Source organism: Lotus japonicus, chromosome 1 (assembly GCF_012489685.1).
Source record: "Lotus japonicus ecotype B-129 chromosome 1, LjGifu_v1.2".
In the NCBI taxonomy this organism is placed as follows: domain Eukaryota; kingdom Viridiplantae; phylum Streptophyta; class Magnoliopsida; order Fabales; family Fabaceae; genus Lotus; species Lotus japonicus.
This window is the reverse complement of record NC_080041.1, coordinates 6,706,064-6,718,955: the sequence shown is the minus strand read 5'-3', so window position 1 is coordinate 6,718,955 and position 12,892 is coordinate 6,706,064. Positions and strand designations below refer to the sequence as shown.

Below are 12,892 nucleotides of genomic sequence, written 5' to 3'. Positions count from 1 at the left end.
GGAGGTGGATTGTATATATTGCCAACGGGATGCCATTCAACAAGTCCGGAAGTTGCTCCGTCGCGATTGGCAAGTGACTGTTAGATATATTGCACAAGAGCGGAATATGGTGGTAGATGCATTAGCAAAATATGCGACTAGAATGAGGTGTGGGTGGCAAGTTTGGAGGCTCCCTCCAACGAATATTGTTCCCCTGCTTTGCAGGAATGTTCTTGTTTAGCTGCTTTGTTTAGTTGTTTATCTTCCGTTGTAAAAAAAAAACGGTTTTACGTTATAAATACAAAATAAATATCCCCATGCTAGTACGTTTATATTGCACGAGATCAAGAAATAAAAGTATACTAATTAAATTGCGTATGTTTCTACATATACTATACAAGTTATATACTACATAAGTTTATATTTGACCAGCTTTGTTGGCAGCATGATTTATTTTGCAGCATCACAAAAATTCTTGGTTTTCGGTTTCTGGTAATATTTTTCTGCACTTTCTCTCTCTTTAATTATCTTATTCTTTTTTTATACTCTTATAATTCAACAATATACCTAACAATCTTTTCAACTTTTAATAAAAAATTCTCCTTGGTGGTGGATAGAACTCACAAAATCAACTTGGTGGTGGATAATGGCCTTGAGAAAGGTGTTAGTTGTGCAGCTATCATGTCATCTAATACAATAATTATATGTCCACACCTCTAAATTGAGGTGGAAAGAGGTGGAGGAGGAGAGAGATAAGAAGAAAAGAAAAAAGTAAGAGAGAGAAAGTATAAGATGTGATAGATGATAAGAGGAGAGAGATATAAATAAAAATAGGTGAAAATAAAGTGTATAAATAAGGAGGTGTGTATATATCATTACTCCATATTTCTTCAATTCTTCTCGATTTTAGGACCAATGCTCACCTTAGGGGTGTACAAGGGACGGGTTGGGACGAGTTTTGGTTAACCCTAACCCGGCCCTAAATATTTAACTGGTCAATTCATAGACCCTAACCCGTCCCTAGACCCGAAGCAACCCGACATTATGCGGATCCAATTTAGGACGAGTCTATGTAGGACGGGACCGGGTTGGCCCGATGGACAATAAGTCTAAGATTATTTGATACTAATTGTAAAATTTAAAGATAATAACATATTAGAAGAGTTATAAGTTGGAACTATTTTTCGGAAGAAAGAACTTAAAAGGATCAAATTCTTTCATAATCTATTGCACTTGTGAGGTTTACATTTTGTTTGATCTATATACACGTGCACTCATTTTGTTTGATCATTCTTCACTTGTTTCACATGTGCATAATACACAAATGATTTTCTCTTGTTAGAGCATGAAAGTATCCATAGTTTGATCAATGAATTCATAAGGTAGATGTTACATGATAAGATAAATTTGAGCACCATGTATCACATTTTAATCATTATAACAAATTAAAATTTTATAAAATATATATGTGGGATGGGCCGGGTGACCCGAGTGTCAACCCGAACCCGACCCTACCCGAAGTCGGGTAACTCAAAGATCAACCCAAACCCGGTCTCTTTTAGTGATTGGGTCGGGTTCAACCCGGCCCTATAGGCTTGGGCCGGGACGGGTTGGCGGGTAGGGCCGGGTCTTGTACACCCTTAACTCACCTACAAACAGAACACGAAACAAAAACAAATCATTTGAACTAAAACAATTAAAATGCATGCTAAAATTAATAGGAATGCATGATAACACTTCAAAAAAGATGCAAAATACTAAGGAAATAGTATTCAAGATGCACACACATTTATTCTCTATATGACATCGATGGAATCTAGAGAAAGAAAATTTAAGTATGTCTCACTACAACAAGTTAGCTTCTACAGACGTTCCAATGGCTATTAGAATTTTGCTCTCTAACAGAATACAAACTACCTGAATATTCTCTCCACAACTATCTCCCCACTGTAAGACCTTGGAATCATTAAATAAGTATTTCAACATAAGAATATTATTATGATAATATATAGATTGTTTGATCTTGGTTGTTGACTGTTTTCCGTAAATTAACTTTTGCTGATTCATTTCTTGCTATTGTCAATATGAGAACATGTGTATTTCATGCTTACATGGTGGAGTCTCTTAGGACAACACTCTTGTTTTTTATGTTGTGTTGTTGTCGTGATCATTATTGGATTGTCGTAGGAAAACAGCACAAAGTATCATTTCTGTAACTAGTTGACTGTGAATGACAGAAATGAATAATAATTAGAATAGAATTAGTTTAATTATTTTAATTAATCTTAGGAGCCTTGAAAAAAAAAGTAAATCAATAATTATTAAAGTCGTGATTTTCGTGTTGGGTGACTAGGAGAGAAAAAAATAGGATAAAAGCTTAATTTAGAATTGTTTGAGGGCTTTTGTAGAAAAGTAGGATACATCTTTTGAAAATAGAAAAGTTGATACAAAATTCAAATAAAATTATGATGGGTCTGAAGTGACTCAAAAAAAATTATTTTATATAAAAAAATTATTTTCCTAAAGAAATTCGTAATTTGCTATTTTTGAGATTTTAAGGTAATTTGAAGTTTATATCTTTAGCATGTCATGGAAAATTTGAAACTTGAGTTAGTAAAATTTATAAATAATTTTTAGGGGTAACTAAAATCCATTGGGAGTAGGGAATAGGTTGAAATTCGGATTTGTGGTTTTTAGCAATTAAAATGAGCATTTAATCATATTTTAGGCTTTAAAATTCAAGAAAATAGGAGATATGATTTTTTAAAATTGTGGGAAGACTTCTAGAAGCTTAGGAAAGGTTGGTGAATTTATGTTAACTTTTTTTTTTACTTAAAGGAATTTAATTTCATATTTTTCCAATTTATTTTGATTATTTAGCATTTTTTTGGGGTTTTGTTACTTGGGGTGCAAGTAACTAACCTACCTTGATTCTAGGACTATGGAGGGACTTCTAGAAGAGTGATAGAGTTTAGGAAAACTGAATGGAATCAGTTTTTCCAGAGTTTCTTCTAATCAATTAATTTTGTGGTTTTTAAAGGTAATTTGATATAGTTATCAAGTAAATTCATAGGGAAATAGGGTGGAGTTTGAACCTAGACCCAAGAATGGACTAAGGGGAGTTTAAACAAAGGATAACAACCCCCCATGGTTTTTTTGGTCGTGCCTTTCAAGTAGGGGAAGGTTGGTTAAATCTCTTCTATAAATAGAGCATTAATTGAAGGCAAAAGTCACATAACCACAGTAGCTGATTCCTTCACCCAAAAACAAAAACACTTGATACTTCTGAGACCTTAGAGCTCTCCCCCTTTGGCCGAAACTCCCCTCTCACATTGGTAGACTCATATCAACTTCATCCTCACTCCAAGGTTAGAGGTTTTGTCTCTTGGGCTTAAACCTTTTTGCATTTTTCGTAAGATTTCGTTTAAGCATGCCTCTTATGAACTTTTACAAAAAAAAAAAAAAACCTAGAGAGGAGCAATCTTTCTGTTTTTTGGCTCAAGTTGTTAAAAGATCCAAACTTTTATTGAAAAAAGACGTTTTGAGTCATAAAGGGGCTAGGGTTTTGAAATCGGGGTTGCAAACAAAAGAGAAAATTATTTTCCTCCTTCCTTGTAGTGGCTGCGGGTTTGGGGTCTTAGGGAGGGGGTAGTTTGATGACCCTATTTTAGTAGTGTTTTTAGGGTCATTTCTTTGAGAGTTTTGAGTCTTTTTCTTTGTCTCATGTAGTGTTTCATGCATTCTCATGCATTTTTATCTTTATTTGAGTTTTGGTTTCGTTTTAGTAATTTTGTAGTTTTATAAGGGTCTTTCTTGCATTTTTATAGAGTTTAGGACTTGCATTTGTTTTCCATTGAATTGTGAGAACTTTGGTGATTAAAAACCCTTTGAATTTCTTGATATTTTTCCTTGTCTTGGTCCTTAAGTGCTTCAGCAGGTAACTCATGAAGAGGGAAGGCCAAAAAGCTTGAAGAATTGATGGAAACAATCAAAGGGGGGTTACAAGAAGCCAAAAAGCCACCAGAAACGTGTGTCTGGCGCCCAAGCGCCCATGCCTGGCGCTAGCTTGCCATATGGGTTTTCCCAGCTTTTGTTTCATGGGCGCTCAAGCGCCCCAGGGCAGTGCTTGAGCGCCCCTGCTCGACCAGAATGAATATAAATAAGGCCTTAGGCCATTTTGTTCAGAACTTATGACTTTTTCTTATAATTTTACCAAGTATTGAAGCTTAGGAAGTGCTTTTGGGGCTTGTGGGAAGCTTCCACCTTGTATTTTCTAGGTTTTCTTTACATTTTTTGTATGGATTTCCTAGCCATGAGTGGCTAGTTCTCTTTATGCTTTGGGTTTAAGTGATTTCATGAATCTCTAGTTGTTAATTCCTATCCCTATGTTTATGTTCTTGAATCTACGTTGAATTTCAATTCTTTATTGCATGATTAGTTTGGGTGCACCCTTGCTAAAGGCTAAACTATAATCATATCGGAAGATTGTTGTGGTTTAGAGACTTGAGTTGAAATTGATCCTTCTATGCTTGCTTCTAGGAATAGAGTAAGGGTTGAGTTTTGTTGGCCTGAATTTACATGATATAAAACCTCATATAAATGACTGAGTACACAAGGAATTTGACTTAACTTTTAGTATGTGAGAATTGCTTATGTGAGGAATCAATAAGTGAGTACTTAGGCTAGAACAACAAGGGATTGAATCAAGATTTCATTTGCATAGGGTAGGTTGACTAGAGAGGATTGGATGATTGATAACCCACGACATTTTTATCAATTGATATTTACAACTCTTTACTTTTGTTCATTTTGCAAACTCTTTGCTACAATCAATCAAATCAAATTATGAGATTTTATTGCTTTCAAAACTCACAAGCTTCAAGTTTAAACCATAATTCTCACTCACGGTCCCTGTGGATTCAATATTAAGACCCGGAGATATATGTGCACTTGCAGATTGTCCAACATAGTTTCTTGAATAAAAATCTTTATTAATGACGTTTATATTTGAAATTCTAGTTCCCGTATGGCAGATGTCCTACGCGATGCTTATGCAACTTTTTAACAATCGTATAACAGTAAAGAGTGAAATCATAAAATAACAAGACACAACACCAAAGTTGTTAACCCAGTTCAGTGAAACTTCACCTACGTCTGGAGGGTTCGCACCCAAAGAAAGGAAATCCACTATCTCAAGATTCAGGAACTACAGACACTCATGAACCCACAGTTCATAGTTCTATTCCTAATCTACCCAGTGTATTTCTACTTAGTATATCGACCTAAGTATGAGAGCCCCTCTCACTTTCACTCAATCACTGCCACATGATTGGTAAGAACAACAACAAGTAGAATAATAACACTCAAGAACACATAACACAACCTTGACTTATAGAATCAATGAGCAAGGTTTGTTCACAATGAAAACAAGGACTAGCACAAACAACAACCCTAAAACACTTGATCTATTTCTCTCAATAGCTTCAGTAGTCTTCACGTTTTAGGTCTTCACATATATATACTTCAGCAGCCGCACTAGGGTTTTCCAAGAGCTGAAGCAGTAGTCCAACGACAACAAATCATGACGCAATCTTCCATAAATGTTGATTGCGTTCACATGTCAATCACAATTAACACAATAGGAATCAATCCTCAATCAGAGATTATTCCAACAATTAAACCAGCCCACAATAAACAACCATAATACAACTACTTAAACCGTAAGTAACCACTATAAAATCTTTACCAGATTTTCAGGGTACACATAAGGACTCCAAGTCATGGACTGATGTCATGTGCTACACAAAGGCAGATGTCACAACATCTGCTTCGACATCAGGTTGTTTTTGGACAAAATGCAAGACAACCAAAAGTAACAACAATCTCCCCCTTTGTAAAATTTTGTCTAAAACAACTTGAGTACTGAGAAGATACACATACCTGATCGAGGCCGTACCCGATACAAATAATTAAATTAGAAAACTGTAGTAAACTAGGAAGTGACTCCTAGGTCGTTTCCCAAGGATTATCGTTTCAACAAAGACTCAATATTAATACTAACAAACGCACACACACTGGGGGGGGGGGGGGTTTGTGATTCAGTTTAAAAATACTAACAGAAAGTAAAAGCAGATTAATATGATAAGTAAAGACGGACGAATCCCTTCGTTCAGTATATCGCTGCTCAATCACGGGTATCTAAAGATCAATTCTTGTTATTAGTTTCCTAGTTCGTGAGAATTAATTAACTAAGCGATAACTAATTCACAGATTCCTAAACTAAGCGATTAAGAATCCTTTACGCCCTAATATGAACTAAGCGAACATACATCATCTTCTAATTCGTGAACCTAAGGAATTAAGCAAACCTAAGCCAGAATTAGAGATGAAGAAAACTAATCATGCGAATTCTATTAAGCACTATACCTCAAGAGCGCGATATACTTTGCAAAGGAATTCGTTCGAAGGAAATTAGCCTTCCATGGATGGGGCGAATTCAACAATTATATTGGAGAAGAGACTAGGGATTAAAAGCATAAACCCTAGCAGAACTCTAATAATTACTGAAATTCGAAATTGCATATAATAATAATGTAGAAGGTAAAAGGTTCTTGTTTCTCTCAGCACAAACCCTTAAATAGGAGCTGAGATCACAAATCCTAATCAAAATCAAATCCTAAAAGATATCAATAAATCCTAATAAATCCTAACAAATCTAAGGATAGAGTTTTAAAATAACAACCTAAATAAGTTTGAATCTGAAAGATATCAAACTTAATTTATTCCGAAATTAAATCCTAATATTTCCTAAAATACAATCTTCACTCCAGCACAATCAAATCTTCATTCCGCAAATCTCCAAAATGCCCTTGATGTCAAATAAAACCTGAAAATAAGAATAAACGTAATTACACCAAATAATAGCAATCTCTGTCAAGCAAGGTCAATTAATTACGAATAATCATTAATAATGACAAATTAAGGCTATATAAAATGGGTAAAATATTGCTCATCAAATACCCCCACACTTAGCCTTTTGCACTCCTGGGCAAAATAAAGAATTAAGAACATGAAAACCAATTTGTAACTGGAAGTGAATCATGCAATAACCTAAAAGATCACATACTTAACAATGAATCCTAGGAAATGTAGAGAAATGGGCAAAATCAATTGAAGAATCAAAGAGACAAGAAATCCATGAATATCATCCAAACATCCAAGCATGTAAAGTAGGGGGGGTGTACAAGGGACGGGTTGGGACGAGTTTTGGTTAACCCTAACCCGGCCCTAAATATTTAACGGGTCAATTCATAGACCCTAACCCGTCCCTAGACCCGAAGCAACCCGACATTATGCGGGTCCAATTTAGGACGGGTCTATGTAGGACGGGACCGGGTTGGCCCGATGGACAATAAGTCTAAGATTATTTGATACTAATTGTAAAATTTAAAGATAATAACATATTAGAAGAGTTATAAGTTGGAACTATTTTTCGGAAGAAAGAACTTAAAAGGATCAAATTCTTTCATAATCTATTGCACTTGTGAGGTTTACATTTTGTTTGATCTATATACACGTGTCACTCATTTTGTTTGATCATTCTTCACTTGTTTCACATGTGCATAATACACAAATGATTTTCTCTTGTTAGAGCATGAAAGTATCCATAGTTTGATCAATGAATTCATAAGGTAGATGTTACATGATAAGATAAATTTGAGCACCATGTATCACATTTTAATCATTATAAAAAATTAAAATTTTATAAAATATATATGTGGGATGGGCCGGGTGACCCGAGTGTCAACCCGAACCCGACCCTACCCGAAGTCGGGTAACTCAAAGATCAACCCGAACCCGGTCTCTTTTAGTGATTGGGTCGGGTTCAACCCGACCCTATAGGCTTGGGCCGGGACGGGTTGGCGGGTAGGGCCGGGTCTTGTACACCCTTAATGTAAAGTAACCAATCAAACCAAGAGGTGAGAACAAAGATGATAGAACCTCACAAGTTATGCTCTCAAAGTGTTTACACTCAAGTGTTTAAGATTTGTGTTTACGCTCAAGGCACTTCATGAGAACAAACACTACCATAGGCTTGACAAGACGCTAACATCAACAATCAAAAACACATGCACATAAAGATCAAAAAGGACTTTTAAAGGTTGTAATGGGGCCAAGGACAAGGTAGGATAAAATATGGGATAAGTAGCTAGAACCTTAGGAAATAGAGGAGCAATGGGGAATAAGTAAAAAGTAAGTCAACATCAACCCAATTTAATAGCATAAGATTTGCAATTCTTCCTCCAATTCCACACTTCAACTTTTCATCCTTTATCCTTTCATTCATTTTTTTCTCTTGGCCTTCTCTTTTTTTTCCTTTTCTGTTTTTTTCTTTTTTTTTTTCCTTTTTTTTTTTGAATAACAAAACTAGTAAGAAAAACAGCACCACCACACTATTTACAACAACCAACTAAGCATAACCGAGAATTGGAAGAATTAAAGAACAATGCACCCTTACCCACTTAGTACTTACTCCCAAAACAATTCCAAAGCTCCAAAATTCCCTAAGATTAGGTCAATCATGGTTTTTCACTTATAAGCTTGTAATGAGCTAAAGAAAAGAAGGGTAAAAAGGCTCAAAGTGGCTATCAAAGGATAAATCATTTAAGGTAGGCTTATATGGCTAGTGGCTTATTAATTAAAAGAAGAAAATGCCTAAAATCACTTCAATATGTGCATGTGAATATCAAGTAGAAACAAGCGTCAAGTCAAGTTCTAGAGTGCAAGTAATCAAGAGTGCAATCACACAAGAAAAAGATTAGAGATGGCATACAGTTGACCACCTACAGTTAAGGCTCAAAAACTCTCACAGGGGAATTAAGTCTATCATAATTATTTCAACCCCTCAATTTTCAAAAGTAACTTGACAACAAGAACGCATGGATTCACATCACAAGATATCATGACTCAGTTCAAAGAAAGAAAATGCCCATAATCTAAACAAGACCTAAGAATTCAAAGAAAGCATGGATCAACCTAATTTATTCAAAAACTAAATATTCTACCTACGGTAATCTCCCCCCCCCACACTTAAACTACACATTGTCCCAATGAAGCATAACAAATATGGAATGGAACAAGTGCAATAAAAGTAAAGAAGGAGAAAGAGAACTCACTGATTCATGGCGGGCGGAGGGTGGAAACAACCAAGGAAACATCGTCCATGGTAGCATTCACAAGAGAAGGATTAGTGAGGAAATGCTTGAGACGATGACCATTAACTTTGAAGCTCTTATCTGTGGATTCACTTTTGATCTCTACAGTACCATAAGGAAACACATTAGTAACAACAAAAGGACCAATCCACTTAGAACGAAGCTTACCGCTCATTAGGCCAAGCCTAGAGTTATACAACAACACTTGTTGTCCAACCAAAAAGTCTTTTCTGGAAATCAAGCTATCATGGAATATTTTGGTCTTCTCTTTGTAGAACTTAGAGTTCTCATAGGCTTCCAAGCGGATCTCATCTAACTCACTCAATTGAAGCTTTCTTTCACCACCAGCTTGATCAAGAGCCAAGTTGCAAGTCTTCACATCCCAATAAGCACGATGCTCTATCTCAACAGGGAGATGACATGCCTTACCAAAAACAACGCGATAAGGAGACATTCCGATGGGTGCTTTGTAAGCAGTACGATGGGCCCAAAGAGCATCCTCAAGTCTATTGCTCCAATCCTTCCTGTTAGGCTGGACAGTCTTCTCCAAGATCCTCTTTATCTCTCTGTTGGAATTCTCAGCTTGCCCATTTGTTTGAGGATGGTATGGTGTGGAAATTCTATGGACAACCCCATATTTCTTGAGAAGAGCTTGCATGGACCTATTGCAGAAGTGGGTGCCTTGATCACTAATGATTGCTCTAGGAATGCCAAACCTGCAAAAGATGTTAGACCTAACAAAATCCACAACAACTCGAGAATCATTAGTCCGGGTGGCCTTAGCTTCCACCCATTTAGAAACATAATCAACAGCAAGCAAAATATAGTAAAAACCAAAAGAAACAGGAAAAGGACCCATAAAATCGATACCCCATACATCAAAGACCTCACAAAACAACATGGGTTGTTGAGGCATCTCTTTTCTCCAAGAAATGGTACCGCCTGCTCTCTGACATGGCTCACAAGTGCTGCAAATCCTTGACGCATCTTTGAAGATGGTGGGCCAGTAAAATCCAGAATCAAGCACCTTGAGTGCTGTCCTTTGGGGTCCAAAGTGACCACCCACTGCAGAAGCATGGCAAAACTGAAGGACTGACTCAATCTCATGATCTGGAATGCACCTCCTAATAACCTGGTCAGTACAAAACTTCCACAAATAGGGGTCATCCCAACAATAATATTTAGCATCACTCTTAAGTTTAGAAATCTGAGCTCGAGATGCAAATGGGGGAAAAACAGAAGCAACTAAATAATTAACAATATTAGCAAACCAGGGTGCTGGAAATGAAACTGAAATATTAAAGAGCCGCTCATCCGGAAAGTCATCTCTAATGGGAAGAGTATCAGCATCCCTCTCTATCCGACTTAAGTGATCGGCCACCAAATTCTGTGCTCCACTTCTATCTCGAATCTCCAAGTCAAACTCTTGGAGTAAGAGCATCCATCGGATCAACCTGGGTTTTGATTCAGCCTTCTTCAACAGGAACTTTAGAGCTGCATGGTCAGTATACACAATAATTCTAGAACCTAGCAAATATGATCTAAATTTATCTAGAGCAAACACAATAGCTAGAAGTTCTTTTTCAGTGGTTGTGTAATTCGCTTGTGCAGAATCTAAAGTCCTAGATGCATAATATATTACCCTAGGCAACTTATCTACTTTTTGAGCAAGGACAGCACCCAATGCGTAATTAGAGGCATCACACATGAGCTCAAAAGGGGCTGTCCAATCCGGTGCCTGAATGATAGGAGTGGTGGTCAAGGCTTTCTTGAGGCAATCGAACGCCTCTCTGCATTTCTCATCAAAATCAAACGCCACTTCCTTTTGCAGCAAGTTAGAAAGAGGAAGGGCTCTCTTGCTGAAATCCTGAATGAACCTGCGATAAAAACCTGCATGGCCAAGAAAAGAACGCACCTCTCGCACGCAAGAGGGGTAAGGCAAATGTGAAATAACATCTATCTTGGCAGGATCCACCTCTATGCCTTTGTTAGAAATCACATGACCTAGAACTATGCCCTGCTCTACCATAAAATGACACTTCTCATAATTCAAAACAAGGTTAGTTTCAATGCACCTATGCAAAACTTTATCCAGATTATCTAAACATGTATCAAATGAAGATCCGTAAACAGTGAAATCATCCATAAATACCTCGATGCAACTCTCTAAGAAATCACTGAAAATACTTACCATGCACCGCTGGAATGTACCAGGGGCATTGCATAGGCCAAAGGGCATCCTCCTATAGGCAAAAGTGCCAAAGGGACAAGTGAATGTGGTCTTTTCTTGGTCCTCAGGAGCAATGTGAATTTGAAAGTACCCAGAAAAACCATCAAGAAAACAGTAGTGACTTTTACCTGCTAAGCGCTCAAGCATTTGATCAATGAAGGGCAAAGGAAAGTGATCCTTTCTAGTTGCTTGATTGAGCCTCCTATAATCAATGCAGACTCTCCAACTGTTTTGCACTCGAGTAGGGATAAGCTCGTTCCTTTCATTCTTCACAACGGTAAGTCCTGTCTTCTTAGGGACCACTTGAACTGGGCTCACCCAAGGGCTGTCAGAGATCGGATATATAATTCCAGCTTGTAGCAGCTTGGTGATCTCCTTCTTCACAACATCAAGTATCACTGGGTTGAGTCTCCTTTGTGGTTGTCTCACTGGCTTCGCTCCTTCTTCCAAGAGTATTCTATGCATGCACATGGATGGACTAATACCAGGAATGTCAGCTAAGGTCCAACCAATAGCTTTCTTGTGCTTCTTCAGTACTTGCAGCAACTTTTCCTCTTGATTTTCATGAAGGGTTGAGGAAACAATGACAGGGAGCTTCTTATCATCCTCCAAGTAAGCATACTTGAGGTTATCTGGTAAGGGCTTAAGCTCCAATACGGGTGCCTGCAAAACAGATGGAACCAAACTGGCAGATACAGTTTCTGCAGCCTGCACTTCAACAACTGGGTTAGTGCAATCAGATTTCTTAACATCTGAGTCAACAACAACAGTGTCCAAAAATTGATCAATGCAAGCTTCACACATTTCAGTAGCAGTACATGTATGACAAGTGTATGACTCAGTTAGGGAAGGATAATCAGAATCATGTAGGAAATCAGATTCATGTTCATCAAGCATATCATCAAGCAGTTCATCAAGCAAATCAATATGAAACACAGAATAATCTTCAGGTGGATGTTTCATAGCATAAAAAATGTTTATCCTAACCACAATATCACCGAATTCCATAGTCAATGTACCAGCATAAACATCTATCTTGGTTCGGGCTGTCTTTAAAAATGGTCTCCCCAAAATGATAGGAACTGTATTACGGGGAGATCCTTTTTCCATTTCAAGCACATAAAAATCAGCAGGGAAGACAAGTTCACCAACCCTAACCAAAACATCCTCTACCCATCCAGCAGGGTGTGCCGTGCTCCTATTTGCTAATTGGATGACAACACCCGTAGGTTTCAAAGGTCCAAGTGAAAGTGATTTAAAAATAGACATAGGCATCACATTAATTGAAGCTCCTAGATCTAGCATGGCATTTTCAAATTTAGTATCACCTATGACACAAGGAACAGAAAACGTACCTGGATCCTCACACTTTTCAGGAACATCAGAAACAGGAGCAGGTTTACCAGCTTTACCTATGATTGCAGAAACGTTTCTCCCCATGCGAACTCTTTCATTTCCTTTCAGCTTC

General features: G+C 37.3%; 1 protein-coding gene across 1 annotated transcript; it reads right to left on the bottom strand.

The window, feature by feature from the left end:
• Positions 1–9,159: 9,159 nt before the first annotated feature.
• Positions 9,160–12,864, bottom strand: LOC130711664 (uncharacterized). The gene is made up of 2 exons (XM_057561408.1): positions 10,299–12,864; positions 9,160–9,791 (listed from the first exon to the last, which is right to left on the bottom strand). Exons 1-2 carry the CDS (start codon positions 12,862–12,864, stop codon positions 9,160–9,162), a joined length of 3,198 nt encoding a protein of 1,065 aa, XP_057417391.1.
• Between the last annotated feature and the right edge of the window lie 28 nt (positions 12,865–12,892).

Bases quoted from the DNA above. Each gene is read 5' to 3' on its own strand.
- LOC130711664 (XM_057561408.1), bottom strand. From the start codon at position 12,864: ATGGGGAGAAACGTTTCTGCAATCATAGGTAAAGCTGGTAAACCTGCT. The intron at 9,792-10,298 runs AGATTGAGTCAG...CATACCATCCTC, and splicing joins GAGGTGCATTCCAGATCATG to AAACAAATGGGCAAGCTGAG.